At 36.4% G+C, this 20,659-nt stretch overlaps 1 protein-coding gene across 3 annotated transcripts in view; it reads left to right on the top strand.

The window, feature by feature from the left end:
- Window positions 1-15,578: 15,578 nt before the first annotated feature.
- The window catches only part of ST18 (ST18 C2H2C-type zinc finger transcription factor), a 167,840-nt gene continuing 162,759 nt past the window's right edge, over window positions 15,579-20,659 (top strand). For all 3 annotated transcript variants that reach the window (XM_041713901.2, XM_072924649.1, XM_072924651.1), the window contains exons 1-2: window positions 15,579-15,852; window positions 16,148-16,283. Coding sequence is in view for 2 of the 3 variants with exons in the window: in XM_072924649.1 (XP_072780750.1) it covers window positions 15,814-15,852; window positions 16,148-16,283 (175 nt within the window). In the remaining variant the exon portion in view is untranslated. The remainder of the gene's footprint in view (window positions 15,853-16,147; window positions 16,284-20,659) is intronic.

Here is a 20,659-nt window from a genome sequence, read left to right as displayed (position 1 = left end):
AGTGGGAGGAAGATCTGAATACCAGAAACCAAGAGGGTTTTCTGAAGGAAGATTTATATCTTGCATAAGCTAACTATAAAATCAAATATTAACTGAACTATTAAAATATTAATTTCTAAAGCATAGTCAATATTCAATTTAAGATAATATTAAGGAGACATTTACATGCAGCTTGCAGACTTCAAACTCCACTTTTAAGGAAGTTTACAAGAATATTATCACAAAGAGATGTCATTAATTTTATTTTTATTTGCCTGGAATATTTTAATAAAATCATATAATGAAAAATAATTTAGCTTAGGAAAAGACCTTCAAAGTCAGAGAATACAACAGAAAACAAATTTTTAATTAAGTAATACAAGTTTACTAGTGTTGCCTCTGCTTTCTGAAAATGTACCCCAAAAAGCTGCAATTCTTTGGGAGAAAATTCTCAGGCACTGCACTGAGGTACAGAAGTATTTTACAGGGCCAAAGGACTGGAAGTAAACAATAAAGATCACAAGGAGGAAGTAAATGCAAAGTAACCTGCAGGCAGTAAGTAAATCTGTGTACACTGGAGTGGAAGTTTTGAATATGAATCCATCAGAAAAGAAGAAGCTGCTGCTGAGGATAAAGTTGGTCACATGAGCTCAAAGTTTGTGGAAACTTGTGTGTCTGTGTACGGGTCAGGTTTTAAGATCAGAGTTCTTCAAAAGTTTGCCATTATATTCTTCCCTTTTGCATACTGTCACCGTACCCTTGGAGCTGTTTTTCTAACTTCTAACAAGTAAGAGTGTCTTTTTTTCTATTTAAAGGAAAATAAATTTTGTGTGAAATGATGTTTAAAAGAAGGTGGTAGCTGAGGAAAATCCTAAAGAAGGGGAAAATGCTAAAGAAAGAGTATGAAACAGAGCCAGCTGGTGATTTTATAATTACATGACAGAAACTTTAATTCTGTCCTTGGGTTTTGTACACAATTGAAACTAAAAGGTGTTATCTAGATCCAGATAGGAAATTTTATGTTTTCAAAAGGAATGGTTTTTCTTAGATGATAAATTATGAACACATGACCTGTGCTTCTGAAGTGACAACTTCCCCTTTGGCTATCAATGAAGGAAAGCTGTATTTGTCTTAAAAATTAAGTTTGAAGTTTGATTGGTAACAGCAGAAACCTTTCTCTTGGAACTGAGGTAGTGATTCAGATACGATCAACTAAAATACAAAAAGAATTTCAAAAGTAAAATTAATGTCTGTTGGTTTTGTCAATATGTTGCAGTCCCACATGAATATTTGTAAACATCTGAGGTGAGTGGATTGTTCCCTCACCCTGTTCTCCATTTCTTTCAAATAGTTTGCAAAATTAAAATTAGTTTTCCCACACTCAAGGTAGAATTTTCATTTGTGGATACCTTAAAAAAAAATTCCCAGAATATGTCTTTGAGAAAATTATCTTATTGTCAAATACTTTGTCATAAAGAATGCTTGTAGATTGTGCTGTCCTAGAATTTTAATCAGCCTTCAGTATTTTTTTTAAATATATGACAACAGGCATATTACTTGAGCTATTAAGTTCATTCATATTATCACATGAACAAAAGACAAGAATGATGAATATTCCTAGGAATGAATTAGATATTTGCCTTAGATATAGTTTTTTAATAATTTTCTTCTACAAGAATATGTCCAAAACATTTATCATTTAATGACTTGTTGAAGGTGCAACTCCTGACAATTCATGGACTCAGTGACCACAAAGGATCATGAAGAGGCAGAAAAATATTCAATTTTCTCCAATTTTGTGCAGAGAACTGTTGCACCAGGGAGTCCAAAACTTCAAGTCCAAATAAAACTGCATCAGAGATATCTGATATGGGGTTGATATGGCAGCAATGTTTTGCAAAACAAGCTTTCCCGTGAGGTTTTGTCTTTTTTGTTACCTTTTTGTTGTTGCTGTTGTTGTTGTTGGGTTTTTTGGTTGGTTTTTTTTCCCCCAATCAATTCTGACTTACTGACTCCTCTCTGCACTATAATCAGGAATAATCATTACTTTGGCAAAGGCTACTTTATAGATTTTACATCATTATAAAAAAACCCAACTGCAGCACTGTTAGACACCTGTTCAGTATTTTTCCTTCTCTGCTGTTCAAACTGCCTGTACGGAAATAGCCCAGGTGTTAATCTGTGCTATTAGTGCCTAGAGATGTAGTATTTGAGTTAGATGAAGTTAGGGGCTAAAGAGAAACTACCAGTCCTATAAAGATAGAAACTTTGCCATACTCTGTCATCTGCACATCTTGCTGGGAAAATATTCCTCATCATATAGAGCAGAATCCCCCAAAAAATTAATTTTACGTCCGGATTAAAAATTTTTTGGGACCCTTATAGAGGAATAGCCGACATTGCTTTATGATTTGACACGACATCTTGATTTTGATTTAAAATCTTTTATTTGATTTGAAATGACATCTTTTTTTCCCTCTCCCAACAGATCCATGAGCTGTTCCTTTTCTCATTCTAGGTAGACAATTAAATGGGAAAATGGCTGAAATAAAAGCTTCTTCTCCATCCATTCTGATGTTTTTGAGAAGTGGGGGAATTACTGTCTTTGTAATTATACCCTTAGACAAAATTTTTAACTCTCTTATCATGTCTCTCATGACATGACCCCACTCACATCATTCACCCATTTATGCAGAATCTCCTTTCTGCTTCACATTCTGTTTTTGCTTTTTCTGTTTTAATGACCATGGCAACAGAATGTTAATGGACAGAATTTATTAATGCTAGGTACTAATAAACTAACTAATATCTGAGCTCAAAATCAGCACCTACAGAAAGTTTAGCTTTTATAAATAATCCCATAAAACATGAATATTCACAAAAATAGCATCTGTACATTTCCATTCTATTTGCAGAGCTATTATTAAAGAGTTTCTTGCCAATGTTCTCTCTCTGAACACTCACTCTGCTGAGAGGAGAGCCTTCTCCTGGCCTTTAAGGTGGTGTTGAGTCACTTAGAATCACTGGCATGCTAAAGATTTCACCACTCTGTTCTGGGATATATGATCTTGAGACAGTAGCCTGCCATATTACGGGTGGGTCCACCTCTTCCATCTGAGGGCAAATCCAAAACCAGCTTCATTAAACTTATCCTTTTTTTGGGAGAAATAATTGCCCTGCCTCCTTGCGAAGCTGTGCATTTCAGCAGCCTCCATCTATTGGTGTGGTCAGCCAAGTGTTGAAGTTAAGTGCCATTTTTCTTAGTGGATGTTTGAAGGGAGTAGTCAGGAAATCCAGTTTTCCCTGACATCAGACAGCAGCAGGATGAGGTATCATGATTCATCAGCCAAATCAAACATGTATGATTCAAACTTGCATTTACCTCAGTACTACCTGCCTTTTAAGGCTGGGTTTTGCTTTTATAACCACACAAATATTTGTATCCATAATGTCTGTTCCTTCCATATTTAATTACTGAGATTGTCTCTTTGTTTTCTGAATTGCCACCTTTGTCTTCACTGTAAAAATGAGCATTTCAAATATCTCCCAGTCCTAACTTCAGCTTTTCTTGACTAAGACTTCCCTGCAGAGTTTAGTTCCTCTGAACAGATGTATTCCTGTAGAATTCCATTTTTATTTATTTGATTAATTAATAAATTTGAAATCTCAGTGCCGCTGACTCAACTCCTTTGGCTTCTACATAATTTTATATGCTTATCTGACTTTCACCTTGTGTTGCTGACTTTTTGACCTGGATGAAAAGTGTTCAAAAGGAAGCACACAACTGCTTTTTAATCTTCACAGGGTTTGTTGTAAGTTATTTGATCTCTTCATGCATTGGTAATGGCTTTGCTAGGCTGCTTGAAAAATAAAACCAAGAAAATCTATGATTTGATGACTTTATTTGTTGAGAACTCAAATTAAATTGATAGAGATTCTAGGTAGAAGTAAGCTCCTTGAGTGTAGATTTGTGCCTCTTATATAAAAACTCCTGTTGATCTCCTCAGAATATTCTTTCAGAGATAATACTGACTGTTGAGGACTTCCTTTGGAAAAGGAGTCAGATGCTGAGATGGGAAGATAAATCTCAGACATGGTTGTTCACATTACACAGACTTAAATGCTCGGCTCGTTACCAAATGTGTATTTATTTATTTCTAAATAATGTGTTGAATTATATTCAGAAGGTTATGCCATGTCAGCAGCGAGGACTTGTCCACAAAGACCTGTCTGTTTGAGCTGGGGTTTTCTCTGTTCCAAAGTACTTCCCTGCAGGCAGGTTGAGCCACTCTTATCCTCTCTCTTAAGAAGAGTTAAGGTACACCGAAATGAAAAAAAATGTTGGTTAATGTCTTGTAGTGAAAGTAATTTTTTCACAAATACTTTTGTCTGTAGAAAAAAGAATTAAAAAAAAATCAAACACTGTCTTCTAGAACTGATTTTTTTTTTTTTTTGACAGTCATAATTTGAAAGAAGTCACAGGGGTCATATGTTTTGAAGAAGTGATTTTAAGGTTTCTAGGTTTGGGTTTTTTTCCAAGATAGCACAATAGCAGGGATTCTGATTTTCTTATCTGACATGTACTTTGCTATTCATGGTCACTGGGGACAGCCTCATCCAGTGGTTTGGAGCCATGCTGGAGTTTGCTGCCTTCACCGCATAATTTCTTGCGGATGATTTGTATAGGACTGAGATTAAGAATTTTAAGACTTCTGAAATTCATGTCTTTAATACTGACTTTGAAATTTTTTCAAAAGAACTGATCTTAGAGGAATTACTGCAAACATAGCTTATCAGATCCAAAGGAAGAATTTCCTTTCAGGAAAGGGAATGAAATTTTGCAATTTCAATGAGGATTATTTGGGCAAGCTTCAGTCCTTTTCCCTGAACTCCTTGCCATCCCATTGTTTCTACTTGGTTTCAGAATTTTCGCCCTTTTTTTGGAGCATTTAACTTCTTTAGGTTCTTCTCCTATCTCTTTGTTTACATTTCTTCCCTGATTTCAGGATTTTAATTAGAATAATTTTGGCAAGTTTTTGTCCTTTTCACTGTACCTCATTTCCTCAGTCTATTTGGTTGTAGTCACTCCATTCCCAAATTTTATTGGATTTTTTGATTGTATTGGTTTTGATCATGTCTCCTTTCCAAAGTGTTAGACTTTACTCTCTGATTTCAAGATTTCATCCCCCTTCCTGAAAGGAAAAAATTTCTTATGGTAGCAAACTTGTAAAAACGAAATTAATAGAGCAGTCATTAATTATTACAGATGTAAGTTTCCTGCAATAATTATTTATAGACCTCAAACCCACATTTAAATTCATTGCTTTCCTCTGATTATAATGTTCTTTTATTTTTGCCTTTTAAAACATAGTATGCATTTATGAAACTCACACTCCAATTTAAGTTTTGAAGAACATGATGATTTTTTGGCATAATCCATCCATCCTCTCAAATATTTATAATTACCATTGCAATATATACCTTGTTGTTTTTCTACTCTGTTGTTTTCACTACTTTAAATACTACTAGTTGCTTCTACTGTAGTATTTCGAAAGCAAAACTTTTTAATGGAACTTTCATAAATATCTTATTGCTTGTAATTCAGGGTTCAACATTATTTGTCAGATTCTCTGACACAATAACATAATAAGCGTATTCCAGGAGCATTGTAGAGCTATTCTGAAATATTTTTTCTCATAATATCAGTATTTCAACTTTATAATGCTTCATTACAAATGAAGATTTTGAAAAATTTCATTAAGTTAAGCTATTTTCTCTGCACTCTTCTAACATAGCTGGCTTCAATTTCAATATGAAGTGTTTCAGTAGTTTCAAAACCAACCATTCTCATGAAACAAAAGCTTGTCCTGATGGGGCTTAATTGCTTGTTTTTTTTCTCCCTTTCCCATTAATGTATTTCTGTCAAGGCAGAGCATATTCTGATTCAACCCTGTGAGCACCTTTAATTCAGCTTTGAGCAATTATTGGCTAATTCGAAATGCATTGCAATAATACTACTTATCCTGATGTATGTCAAAATTCTGTAAAGATTTCTTTCAAGAGATTAATTTATTTGACTGTTAACAAATGTTTTTGTAAGGCAGAACAGTGTATTATGTTAAGGACCTTTGAAAACAAGTTGAGTATCAGAATTTTTATCCCTTTTTGAAGAAATAAAGATCTGTTCCATTTTACCCACAAAATGACAGGGGTTTTCTGCATTGAAATAACAGACAAGAAAAACTGATTTTGTTATGTCTTCAAACATAAAATTATTGACTATTTTTCAGTACTGATTTTTTATAGTGCATATCATTCTCTTGAAGAACAGGGGAATATAAAATAATATTTAGATTATAAATCTCAGTGATCATGACTACAGAGAAGTTTCTGAACAACTCACAGTAACAGGACTTATTTTGCTTTTGACATTTTCTGCTTTCTGTCTTGCATTCTTCTTTCTTTCTTATATTCTTCAGTTTAGCTTTTTAGAAATTACAGATATATGAGTTTCAACAGCTGCCAGAACAACTACTATCTCTAATTTACCTGGGATAAGTCCAAGTACTGAATTAATTGTTTGCATTAATGTATTGCTGTCAACACAGCTGTTCAACACTGAAGTGTTTCCTTATCTTGGTCTGCATCACTATGGTTTGCAAATGCTGTAGTGCAGCTTTCAGTCCGTTCTGTGATGTATTTAACCAAACTGAGCTATACTGCATTATTTGTCTGGCAACTCAGAGCAATTCAGCTACAAAAATGGTGAAGAAACGAATTTTGAGGCATCGCTCTGAACCAAATCAAATTAAAAAAATATCCATATGCTGCACGGATATTCTTTATCCTTGAGGATTAAGTTGTTCCGTCAACTGATGTGTATGTACAAATTACTAATTTTGAAATTTGATACCTATGGTAACACAAATCGCCCATCTAACTGAGGTTCTTTTGTCTTAAAATTACAGCAGCATTCTTTCTTATGATGGCAGCTTTAAATGGTAAAATAAAAATGCTGGTAATGCCATAAGACGTTTATACAATAACTAGACCAATTTAATGGGAAATAATTGATCTTTCCCACTTCTTAATTCCTAAAACAAACTCTTTTTCTGAGAGGGAAGTTTAGAAGCTCAACATTTTTACTGTTTCCTTGGGATACCCAAGAAACCCTTGTGGTATCTTGCCCTTTTCCTTCCATCTACATCAGTGTAAGCCTAATATCCCTGAATTTTAAGTCTGTTTTCTATGATGTGGAATAGAAATTCCTTTACGTCAGCCCATATGTTTTCAGAACTAATACTGTGTTCATGAGAGAGCAAATGGTATAGACAATTTTCTTGATAAATGTAATTTACAGGATGTAGAGGCATGGGGTTATTTTAAGTTAAGTACTTATGTTCTTGTGTCTCCCTCTTGTGGTATGAAAATATATTTATCAGAAATTGTTCAGAACCATTGGAAAAGAGCACCCCACTTCATGATTTCAGATTTGTTCATTGCTATAAATTTTCCAGTGTTTGTGTCCCAAACTTTTGTGTTTTTTTAATTGAACTGTTAAGAATTGTCCTAGAGGTGCAGGGAAATTTTCAAGTTAAAATTTTGGCCAGACCTTTTAAGAAAAGACTGCTATGTAGCTGAATGTAAAGAGTGCCCAAAGATAATAAAATATAAGTGCCAAACCTGTTGAAGCTGTTGTGAAACAGAAGTTATAGTTCAGAGTGAAGGGAAGGCACAAAGCTGTCCTTCAAACATTGGATGATAAGCCTGCAGAATTTATCAGCAGCAAACTCTTAAACCACTTGTGTCCTTGTAAGGCACTGATTAGGACAAGTACACAACCAGAGCAGTCAGCGCAGTCACAGAGTTTTAGTCTCATTTCAAAATAGAAAACAAAGTGTCTGATGTGCTGTTTTGTTCCAGAATTTAGACACAATACAGAAAACAAGGGAAAACCCCCTTTGACTTGGAGCCTAAAGGTTTTCTATCTCTGTTTCTCTAACTGCAGTCCTACAAACTCACTTGCTGTCTTTTAACCTGATAAAAAATGTATTCTTATATTTTGTAACCTGATCCAGAAGGGATGCTCCTGGGAACATTTTCTGGCTATGTGGCAATATAGGTTTCTTTGACAACAAGAGATAAACAGCATCCCCTGAAAGAATGAAAGATGTGCTTCAAAACACTCTGTCTTGCTACAATAGAAGCAAGAGTCTGAATTTTATGTGTCTCAGGTGAATGTCTTAACCACAGAGCTTTAAAGCAGAAAAATGCTGTCTTGTGTGGCAAATAAACATCATAAGTAGAACAGCTATTAACAGAAGACACTGCTGATGAGCAAGTACAAGATTCCTGATCTAGTAGTTAATGGCATTGCAGAAATCTAAGCAACATTTTCTTAGTATGCAGAAGCATATTGAGTATTAGTGTGATCAAGTGCAGATTTCAAAGCAAGAGTAACACCTACAAGGGAAATGATCTTATTTGCAATCAAACATAAAGTATTTGCACACCTGCCAGACAAAAAGGGGGAAAAATTTTCTGAGATACCAGAAGCTTTCTGTAATATCTGACATATCATGTTTTCCCCATTCACAACTTGTTAAGAGACTAGATGCTTTAATTTTGTCCCTGGTAAATTCCACTTTCTCATTCTTGTACACAAGAAACATGTTCAAAATACCGTTTGAAAGACTATTTTGATTGCTTAAAAAGAAAATCAGTGAGGAAGTAGGTTTATGGTAGGGCAGTAGTATGCCAGAGATGAGTTAATAGAAAGAAAAATAATATAGCACTTAAATAATTCAGTGTAGATGTTGAATTGTGCCTAATTTTTCCTGTCAATACATGGGATTGACATTTCTTTCTTATCTATTCTGACAGTACTTCAAGTCTGATTTAGAGGTTTTATAGGAATGTCCTTTGCTCTTGCTGTATAGTTTTCTGGTAAAAGTGATCTGCAAGTGATCCCATCTGTTCAAAATCATAGATTTGGTCAAAAAGAATGCCAAACAAAACATATAATAAAATTTGGCTACATCAATAATATAACCAGTATTTAGTTCTATATATTTAGGAAAATAATTCAAAAATCAGTCTAATTTTGTCCTACAGAAACTACCACTGCAGACTTGCTAGGCAAAATTTCATTCTGAGTCTAAGATCCTAGGTTAGCATTTAAAAAATGTATTTGAAATTTTAGGTGGAATATAGTGATCCAGAGTAACTGGTGGGTACTAAGCAATAAAATCATTAAGGTATTCCCTTTCCTATTACTAGAGAGCCAGAGAGCCAACTGCCCTACTGTAACTGGGAAAATAAATTAGCACATTTGTACCTGTCTCCACTGGGTGGCAGCCCAAGCTCTTAAACCTGAAAGCAAACGCTCTAAAAAACCAGCATCACACTCACATATCCCCAATTTGTAAACCTCCTGAGGGTTTTCTGTACATCTAGTGAATCAGGTGTTGGCCCCTTATTCTTCAGGGACTCAGAGAAAGATTGTCTCTCTTCTACTAATGGCTCTCCAAAAAGGCAGTTCCCACATTGTTCTTAATTAGATCGTGATTAGTTCCCACAAACTGTTTTTAAAATGAGGATTCTGAGGTGAACATCTTCACAGTGAGCACTCTCTACTCACAAAATTCCTTGGAGAGACCTAATAGATTTAAGTAGCTTATCTGGAAATTGAGGGGAAAACCACGCACTGTGTACCCCACAGAGTCTTGTACTTTAAAGCACACTGAAGCACCCCTGAACAAAGTGAATTTTTACCTCTGTGACAGCACTTTTGATCTGCTGTCCCAGGAGGCTTGTGGCTGTGGCTGGAGTCAGCACTGCTGTCTGTTCAGCTGTAGTCTTTGCAAACCTCACAAGTGGTGAACTTCTCTGGCTCTGACTCCTGTGACACTCTCTGGTGAGGGATTAATTCCCCCAGCAAGAAACATGGGTCTCAACAGCTTCGGGTGACAAGGACCCCCTTGTCTTTCCAGGATGGTAAATAGAAATTGCAGTGTCTCGGCCATGCTACATAGAAAGTAAATTTCCTTAGGTGCTGGAAGTCTTTCTGTACTTTCTGTTGGATACAATTTCACTTTTCTCTCTTTTCATTAATTTTAATGGATTTTCCAAAGAATTGCTTGGCCTCACAGCATATATGATAGTTTAGTCACTGTTCCACTAAAAAACAGTATAATACAAGATGGGAAATGGTATAGGACTCTGATGTACCAGAGTCATATTGTGGTGTACCAAAGCCATATTCTTTTCAATAGAGATCTGTTAGTTTAATCTGTATAACCTCAGATTATTTCAGATACTTTCAAAGATTCCTCTAGGAAATATTGCACTGTTTTCCTTCATTAGATAAATAAGGTAATGGATCATTTTCTTTTCCATGTAGAGAGGCCCAGTAAACTGGGTGACACTGAAAAAAGGCCCTAGTTTGGAGTTTGCCCTGATCTCAGACTCACAAGTCAGTGTAATAGCAGCTTCAGAGCTGTGTCATGCAGAAAGACTCACTGAATACCACTTTTCAAAGCCTAATCTCCAACTTTGAGATTTAGGAAATCCAAACCTTTGAGATTTAGGAAATCAAACCCAGGCAAGAATAAACTGTTAAGGAAAAGGATAATCTCTGATGAACTTATCTGTACCTTAATCTATAACCCTTATATTAAGTTTAGGGTTTCAGTCTGAGAACCTGAGTCTTTGAAACGTTTTCAGTTGTTTTCCTTTAAAATGTTTTCAGCCAAGTTTATTTGGAGATTGTCACTGAAATGAGTGCTTCATATCATAAAACATCTGAAGGAAAATGAAGGCTATCTTTAGTTTCACAGGATAAAATTTCAGTTCTGAAACAGAGGTGTTTCTAATAAAAATGTCTTTGGGAGTCAAAAGTCAAATGACTTTGGCTGTTTTTTTGTTTTTGCATCAAAGGCGTGATGAAAATATCTTCTTGCATTAGTTTCCTTCTTGTTCTTAAAAGATGGGAAGCATCAAAGGCTTTTGCACCCATTTTGTGATGTAGACTGCCCCAGAGTCCAGTGGCTCTGATAGTGCAAGCTGATGTAGCTGACTGTAGCCCACCATGAAAGGTCCAGCTCTTCACACTCCCTCCTCAGCTGCACAGGAGGTTTCTCATACTCAAAACACAGATACATCATTCCTAATATCTAGAGGTGGTGTCATGAGCTGTACAGAAATCCAGCCAGAAAAACCACAGACCCTGCCCTGGCAGCAAAAGTCACCATGGACATGATACCAGCCCTATGCTATTAATGCCAAAGCTCATTTGGCAGCATTTACTCAGATTTCCATGAGTTTCCTGGGGGTTTGTGGTCATGTCTGTGACAGTCATTGCTGACAACATTTTGAGAGAACAGGCTTTCAACCACTGACAATTTTTTGAGGAACTTATTTTAAGAGTGAGACCTAGATTGTAATATTTCCTTCTAAAGGAAAGGAGAGTGAATATGGACCTCAGCTTTTTTCTCCAGATATTTTAGCTGTACTTGAATTGTCTTCCACCCTGAGAAATTGCTTAGTACCTGCAATTAAATAATGCAATATACCAAGAGGAAGACTAACCTTTCTGTGCCTGTTCCTTTGTAACATTTTACGCTGCCTAAAGGTCTTCTGGTCTCCTGTGAAAACAACCTGGTCCCTGCCTGCCCAAAAGTGGGTCTCTGTCCCTCACCTACCTCATGAAAGAGGGCTTTCACAGTTAATTTTTGTGAAGCGCTTTGCAATTACTACCTGACAGATGCCTAAATATGGGCCATGGTTAGTATAATAGAGCAACTAAAATGACCTTTACAGAACCATTTTTGCTGTAAAAACCTCTCCTCTCAGTGTGCTCTGCTTTAATGTTCTCATCTTCTTTCCATTTAATTGTCATCTCATACCTTTTATTTCTTTTCATTGACCCTTCTGGACAACTGTTTTTGGGAAAGCCTTTTTATATATCTCTCTTTCCTTTCTCTCACTAATAGACACCATCTTCTTTTAAAGAGCAGGCTCTCTCTCCCTCAGCTAAGTACTATCTTGGCAGGCAACTGGAGAGGAGGAGTCTTCTTTAAAAGGCTCTGAAATAGTGTTGTTAAAAAATATATAAATAAAGCAACAAACCTTTTAATAGGGCTTTGAACAATCATCCCTTTCATTCCCTTATGGCCTTTTGTGCTTCTGGCTTTTTTATTATTTAGTGTGCTTCAAAAAAAATCCAAATGTTTCATGTTAAGCCATTAAGAGTTTATTTAGGTTGAAAAAAAATAAATAAATGTGATGCTAGCAGTTGAGACTGGGAGCACATGCACATTTGCCTGGCAGAGGCAACCTATAGGAGGCACATCAGAAGGCCAGAATAAGCTTCAATAAAAGACCAGGACAAAAGCATCAGCAGCATTTGTTTCTAGTTAAGTACTTTTACAGGAGCCTGACTACTGGAGTGATTTACCCAGCTTTTATCTGTTTCAAATTCACCTCAGTCCCCTCAACCCTCGCTACAGAATCACTCCAGACTTGTAATTCATGGTAATTACATGGAACAGGAAGAAGCATGGGATTTTTAAAAATCCGTTTCTTTTTTTTTTTTTTTTTTTAAATTATTATTTTTTTTAATCATCTGATGGGAGCATGTGACTGGTTGGTATCCAGTGTTGCTTCTGGAGCTATGAGATACCTAACTGTTTTATCTATGACCTACTTGATTTTGTGTGTGTGTGTGTATATTTTAAGTCATGGGTAAATTTTGTGAATAGCCAGTAACAGCATTTTTCTCTTTCTACCTCCTTCCATTTTTGTTTGCCAGCTTTGCCTGTCATCCCCAGAGAATTCTGTATCAGGCTGGTGACTACAGCTAGGTGTCCTAGGTGTTCAGTGCATAATTAGTATCAATCTTTCTTCATCTCAGCTCCCTGGTGGAGCCATTTGGGAGAGAGAGGAGAGTCTTTGGCAATAAATACATTATTAGGCTTGCATCATAGCTCCCATGTAAGGGATTTGGCAAATCAATATCAAAACTTAAACTTTCTAGCCCTCTTTCTCCATGAGACTGAAGTATATGGAAATTCTTGAAAAGCACACATTTAGACTGCAACTGGTCTTGCTAAATTAATAGATTGCAAATAGATAGGAGGAACTTCTAATCTGAGCCTGACTTTGCTGTCTCAATTTTGTAGACTCATGAGTAAAGCAACTTGATAATCATTGTGAAGTTGAAAGGGATCACTGACAGTCCAGTTCTCAAAAATTTAGGGAACAGGTGTCCATCTCTAGAAAGCATTCAAAGGCAGGACAGTGCCTAAAGGACACCCTTCAATGAGTGCCATTTTTCTGTGGGCCATAGAATGTCAGGTTGCAAGTGACAAAAAGAGCTTCTGGCACACATAACCTCAGGTGCATCAAAGAACAGAAATCCACTGCATTAAACAAGAGAGCGTGAAACTGTCTCTCTTAACACAGTGACATCTCCAGTTTTTCCTCTCTTGCAGCAGTGTTGCTTATTTTCATAGTATCATAGAATGTCCTGAGTTGGATGGGACTCACAAGGATCAACAAAGTAAAAAAAAAAAATTATCTTGGAATTATATGATGGAGTATGATCTGAACACGCTTTTAATTGCTATATTCCTTTCACTTGCATAGTTTGCTGGAGTTCCCTATAAAAAATAAAGTGCACCTTTCAAATTTTGTTACAGCACCAGGAAAAGAAAAGAAAAAGTCATCAGATACTTGGACTTGAGACGCTTAATGTTTTATACACCTGGCTCTTGTATTCAGCCTTCTGGATGCTGGTTCTGACCTGTTCAAAATTAGGTACTAGGGCTCATAAAAAGCTAAAGAGAAAGACCTAATTAAGGTTTTCCCAGTCCATAAAACAGGGATTATAAACTTTCTGACCTTATCATGATATGTGAAAATAACTTACTGCATTCTGCAGTATTTTAGCAGGCAGGGTATGTGTTCCTGAGATACAGAAAACTGAGTGGAAAATTGAAGTTATTGGAAAAGGGGAAGACTACTTTGCTGTTGAACATTACTAATTCTAATGAGATGAGAAGAACCTATACTGTAAACTTGAACTATTAAAAAATCCCCAAAGATCAGTGGAAAACTTTCTATTGGTTTTTCAGTCTCAACTAAAAAGCAATAACAATTGATAAGGTATCTTCAGCTATTATGGACAAGTGAAGATTCACTTGATATCTGTGAGTAGCTGCTTTTAGAGAATGGTACTGTTGACAAGGCACATCTCTAACCAAAAACTGGTTGATTGTTGGATACTGAAGGCCAATCATATTTGTTTTAAAAATCCTGAGTTACTTGAACAATTTTACTTGTAAGATCATTCACCATTAGTATTTTAGAGACATTGTTTTCAAGTTTGCATGAAAGAAGTGCATTTAGGTATCTTAAGGGTTTATGTGTTTCCAGAAAACCTTTACAATTTAAAAGCTGTACTTTTGTTATCCAGTTATTGGTCATGGACCATTCAGCTATTGAAGAATATCAGCAGTAGAATGTGCTTCATGTCATACCTGGAATGATAGTTATTCCTGGAATATAGATTTGAAATAACCTGTGTCATAAACCTATGAGTGTTTATAAAATGCAGATCAAGACCCCATAAAAGAAAATTCCAACTTGAGTTTATTTTACAACATAATGTCACCATGTCTCATATTTTCCTCTTACAAACCTACATGTCAGGTCTTTTATAACACTTGTCTTTTAGACCTTTGAAAAAATAAAAAAAAACTTTCACTAAAGAACTGTTAAGAAAAAAAAAAACAACAAACTAGCATGGGAAGGGATACTTTGGAGATAAGAAGCGATGATGGTTTGGATTGTGTGGCAAAAATAGGATTCCAGTGCTGGTCTGACAGTTAAAGACTGAAATTGCAAAGGGATTAATGAGAACAAATATTATATTTCGAAATCTGGAAAGAGTTGTTTGTGATTTATTGTAGGTATAAGCAAAGGCAATGGAGTGGCTTGATGTGAGGGGAGGCCAATGGTCAGAAGTGCCAGATCTGTATGGTAATTGTCTTACAGGGGACTGAAAAAGGTATTTTTGCTTCTATGCCAAAGTTGTGCTTTGGGGTGACTAGTGGGGTAAGGATTTGCAAAGAATAGATTAATTTAAAATAATATTTAGACTATATGGGGTTTTTTCCTTTTCATGAAGTCAAGTAAGTCACTGAGTTTGTCAGTTTCTGTGGTGAGTCTGGAAGATTCTGAACTAACTTCTGCTACTTAACTGAGCTCCAGGGTTCCAAATCTAGATCCTGCACAAATTCCATATGTTCCTTTTAGATCCCTTCTGGAAGAAAATAAAGGTTATAATGAAGAAAATCCTGTGTAAGGACTATAGCAAATGCACTCAGTAGACTAAGCAAGACTGTAGTTCTGTTTCAACCTGATAAAACAAATAAAGCATAATGTTAAGACAGTGGAAGAGTAACACCCGCATCCTCCTCCTCCTCCTCCTCCTCCTCCTCCTCCTCCTCCTCCTCCTCCTCCTCCTCCTCCTCCTCCTTCTCTGCACACACACACAACTTGTTTACAAAAGTGCCTTGTAGTGACTGCTGGTGGTGTCACTCCGTCCCATGCCCCAGAGCTATCACCGGGCCTCATGGGAGATGTGACTGCAGCATCGGACATGGGACTGTTTGTTCACTCACTTTCTGTGAAGAGAGTTTTGAACTGTGTTTTGAATAGACAGCATTTTCTTTGTGTGGTTGGTAAATAACACAGAGCAAAGTTAGTCAGCAAGTTGCATAGCTTCTGCATTCTGATTCTTTGGAGCCCTTTTGTACCAAGCTTGACAGGATGTTTTTAACAGAATGTGACCTCACTGGGATATCAGAGGTAAGGAAAAAAGTTATTTGGGCTGTTGTGGAATATTTTGCGCAGAGCTGACTGAAAGTACTGCTTTAAAATGCCTTTTGGAAAGAAGATGCTCTCATGGTGATCCGGTCAACACCTTGTTCAGTGAAAATCAATGTCTTTCACTCCTTTGTGAGTTATAGGAAGTCTTAACGAGACTTTCAATTTCCCACGTGTGGAAAAAGAGGCTGATCTGCAAATCTCAGAATGATCATGTACTCGCTCATGGAGCAAAGGCCCAGTTCTAGAGCATCAAAATGTTTCCTTTCTAACACAGCACAGCATAAGCACAGCAGATCCAGTTGCTCATCCAAGTCCTAGAAACAGCAGCGTGAGCACCGGAGCGGTGGCAAACCCAGCAAGACCAGGCAGCATCAACCTTGCGGACACCCATCCTCAGCCTCTGGGCACAGGTAAGAGGCAGCACCATGGAGTTCCCTGGGCAGGAGCCGGAGTGGGTTTTCCTCACGGACAGTGGAGCTGAGGCTGCTGCTCGTCGCCGTTCTGGGATGCAAAGCAGAGGGGTGTGGGGCCCCTCTCCTGCCTCTGCCTCAGCGCGGGGGGACCGGCTCCTCCATCCTGCCGGCCCTCCAGGGCATCCCCGGGGGCTGCCCCGGCTGCTGAGCGCCGGCAGGATGGATGGATGGATGGGGCGAGCTTCAGCCGCAGTAAAGCAACAGAGAGACATAGGAGTGCTCCACAAGTCGGAGAACATGGTTTAAAAACAACCCAGATAAAGAGGATGTCAGGTTCGGATATCTATACAGTATAAAATATTATAGGTTCATGCTGAATATCTGAGTGATTTGTTTGAATTCAGGATCTAGAAAGGTATTTATGGAAAATGAAAGAAAAATGCATTATTACAAAATACAGCTTCATGAATAACAGGAATCTTGCTATTCTGAAATGGAATTAACAATATGTGATCCATTTTACTATCTATATCAACAGAACAACCAAGCTTCCTTGTTTTTGTGGACAGCAGTTGTAGGGGTTTCTTTCAGACAGTATAGGTGACTTAAAAATTTTAAAAGTTTGTTTCAAGTCACTGGTGGAGCAGTAAGAGGAAATGAAGTTCTCATGATATGTGAAACTGTTATTCATACTTAAAGAATTTAATAACAAAGAGATCTAAAAATATGTTTTTAAAATTGGAAAGTTCTGGGTTTTGTTGACAACGAAAGTGTTCTCAGGTAAATGAGGATGGAAAAGTTTGCTCATTTACTTATGACTAACTACAGTTGCTTTTTACTGTAAAGCTTTGTTTTTGCTTGTGATCAGTTAAAAAAATTGATGGTTTGAACTTCATCTAGTTATATAAAAGGTGTGGTGAGTGCATCACTTGTCTCAGTAAGACAGGTTTGACAATGACTTTGGTTTGACAATGCTTTTATATTGCCAATCCTGCTATTGTACTTCAATCCATTGGTGTGTGGTTATAAAAGCTGCAAGGCCTGCCTTAATCTTAAAGCAAATATTTGTACTGAAGAACCTTCTAGAGAGAAGCATGTTCTGTGAAGCAGAAGTATTTCAAGTGGGGATGACTAAATATATTAAATTTATATTCACAACTTTGGTATTTGTGTTGCAGTAGTACTTCTGATCTTCATCATAGGTCAGATGCTTGGAATTCTATAATAAAACCCAAGATTTTATAGAGCTAACAACTAATTACCACATGACACATGAAATAGCAGTTCAGTTTAAAAAATATTACAAATTAGTAGTAATAAATGTGTTAAGATAGAGTTTTCAGATTTAGTATCTACCTACAGCTGCATATATATACTGTGAGGTGGTTTTTTAACAGATGATTGTTCCTAGTGCCTCATTCACTAAATATAAATTGCCACCAATAGGTGTAATCTTGATCTTTTTATGACTTTCAGTCAGGGAGAAGTAAGCAGGGTGGGATGCAATTTACTTCATCCCAGAATTTGAAGAAAAGAGTGCTAAAGTTCAATAAAAGTGGATTGTTTCATACTCAAGAAACCTAAAGTGGAGAAACCAGTAGAGGTCAGTGCAGAGTGCTGAAATAGAAGGAGAGTGCCAAGGCTTTGTGTATTTATGCTCTTTACTTTTGATCTTTAACTTTTCCTTTAAAATGGGGTAAAGGCTTTCAGTGGCTTACAGCCAATATTCTTATCCTCTTCAAAAGATAGATTTGAAGAAGATTTGAACATTATCATATTATCACAAGTAAACATACTTGTGATAATATGATAGTGTTACACTGCTTAAACAGACCAATTTAAGCAACAAAACACATTTTGTTGCATGCTATAACTAGCAGACAGATTCTGGAAACCTTATTTTGTGGAATCATTATTGGAACCAATATGTAATACTTACTACATATACTGTAGTGATAACTACATCTATCTGATGGCTATGTAGCAAAAAAAAAGTATGAGAAAGTATAATTTTTATGGAACAGTTTTCAAATATTCGAAGTTAGAGCAACAACAGAATTTTTCTCGTTTTTGGTAAAAATTTTGGATAATTATCATTATGTGGTGTTTTAAAAGCCTTTTCTTCATGTATCTACATAGATATGCAGGGGGCTGTGGGGAGGCAGACTGTATATAAAGTTGAATTATCTTTTGTTTCTCTTTTTAAAGCCATTGTTTGCTTGTGGTTTCCTTTTGTGATTTAAAGCAAGGAAAAGAATCACTGCCTATAGTCTGTGCATGAAAAGATCCTTCAATATATATTAGCTACAAAATCTTCTCTCTGAAAAGCTTCTGTTCAAACTGCTTTCTGTGGCTCTAGAAAGAGCAACCTGCCTGTCCTCATTCTATTTCCTTACACTTTAACTGAGTACTTTGAAAAGTAGCTTGCTATTGAATTGTGATTCTTGATTATCAAGGAATTGCGAAAAAGATTATCACCAGATAAAAGGGGTTATGTTCTGCTTTGATTCTGACGCCAATTTACATTTGCTGTCTATGATGTTAGGGAAAAATTTCCTGTACCTTTAAAGAGTAGAGCCGCACAAAGAGTAAATATTCTTGAAAATACTCTTCACTTGTTCTGCTTACCTTTCATGTGCTTCTTTAAATTTATTTTGGAGGTGTTGGAAAGAATCCAACACCTTTGAAAATCATACTTTCTTTTAATTTGCTTTATCATGCTCTTAAAAGTGACAGGAACCAGACAGACTCTGCAACCCTTCCTCCCAGGCACTTGTGCTGTGTGCCATGAGTGTGAAGGAAGCTCCAGGGGCTTTAAAGGGAGAATTACTGGAGGGGAGGGATTCCCTGCTAACTGTAGCAGCTCTCAGCAGAATAAATTGAGGTGGGAAGAAGAGAGAGGTGTTATAAGCTGCTGTTGCATATCTGACCCGTGATATGGTTTTTGCTACAATCCTCTGTGTTACATCACACACAGGTCTTCTAATCCTTGGGTTTTCATGTCAATATCTCCTTTTATACAAGTAGCATAATGTACTGGATTTGCTGAAGCCAATGAAGTGCTCCTTCACAGTTTGAATCAGTGGAGAGACCAGAAGCTCTACAGCTCTCTTTTTTAATTTTTTCCCCTGGGGCAGAGGAAACTTAGAAATAATCTCATTTCTTTTATAACACAAGATCCAATCTAATAGAGTGGCATACAACCGATGTATGTCAAATGCAATTTCTAGAATGATTCCAAAATTTTACCAGAACTTTGCAGTCAATTCCTCTTAATTCAGTTCTTATTTAAAACTGAAGAAATAACTTTAAGTACCGATTTCACTCCTGGATTTGATTGCGTTTTGAAAAAATAGTCTTGAATCTAAAAGCCAAATCCACCTTCTTTCCCCACATAGATTTCTGTTGTCCATAATATTTAGACAAACAATATTTTTCCAATTGGCTATTACATATCTCTCACATTTTTTGTTGGTTAAAAAGACTGTGAGAAGTTGTATTGAGCTGAGCCACAGAGGAAGTGCTCAATTGCAGTATCTGATTCTCTTCATCAGCATCAGTTATTTTTGGGAGGGAGCACTTTTCAAATTACTTTTCTGAAAAGTAATGCAGAGATTTAAGTTAAGTATTTATAATACTCTGTGCTCCTATTTTAGGGAGTTGATATTGAAGTCCACAAGGCCAAGTGGAGTCTTTCTTCAATGAAGTCAGTGTGTTTGTGTGTTTGTGTGTTGAATTTCATCATCTGGTCTGTTTTTTTTTTTTTTTTAATTTTTATTATTATTATTGTGACATATTAAATACAAACCCCCAAAATTTGAGAGGCCAAAATAATATTGCTTAAAATACGTAGTTTAGTCAAGTGTAAAGCTGTACTAGAAGTTTGGTGTCCTTATCTACATCCTGACCAAAGATAGAAGATTGCAGCCAAGCTGTTCATGATCAAGAAACAGTAGGTCTATTTTATCACTGAAATTTCCAGTCTCTCATAAATCTATGTTTGATATTTTTTTGATTGTAGTATTACATTCATGCATACAGGTATAGCAACATCATGTTCTCATTTTTTTTCCTTATCTTCTGATGTCTTTGATCTATTTTTTTTCCCTGGTTTGTAGAAGATTTTCCCTGCAAAGTAGCTATGCATAGTTATATTATCCTGCCATTATATAACCACATTTATGTTTGTTTAACTCAGGAATATGTTTCTTTTTTTTAATGCATATTGGTGTACTTTATGTTACCTGAAATGAAGGTATCTGTCATTCAGCTATAAAACTTTGTTTTCTGTTTAGGCACATATCAAAAAAATGTGAGCTTGTGTTCAGATGGGAATAGCACTGATCCAGTCAGTGGTGATCAGTGAGAGGTGA

Source organism: Taeniopygia guttata, chromosome 2 (assembly GCF_048771995.1).
Source record: "Taeniopygia guttata chromosome 2, bTaeGut7.mat, whole genome shotgun sequence".
Lineage (NCBI taxonomy): Eukaryota > Metazoa > Chordata > Aves > Passeriformes > Estrildidae > Taeniopygia > Taeniopygia guttata.
This window is presented reverse-complemented; position numbering and strand designations above follow the sequence as displayed.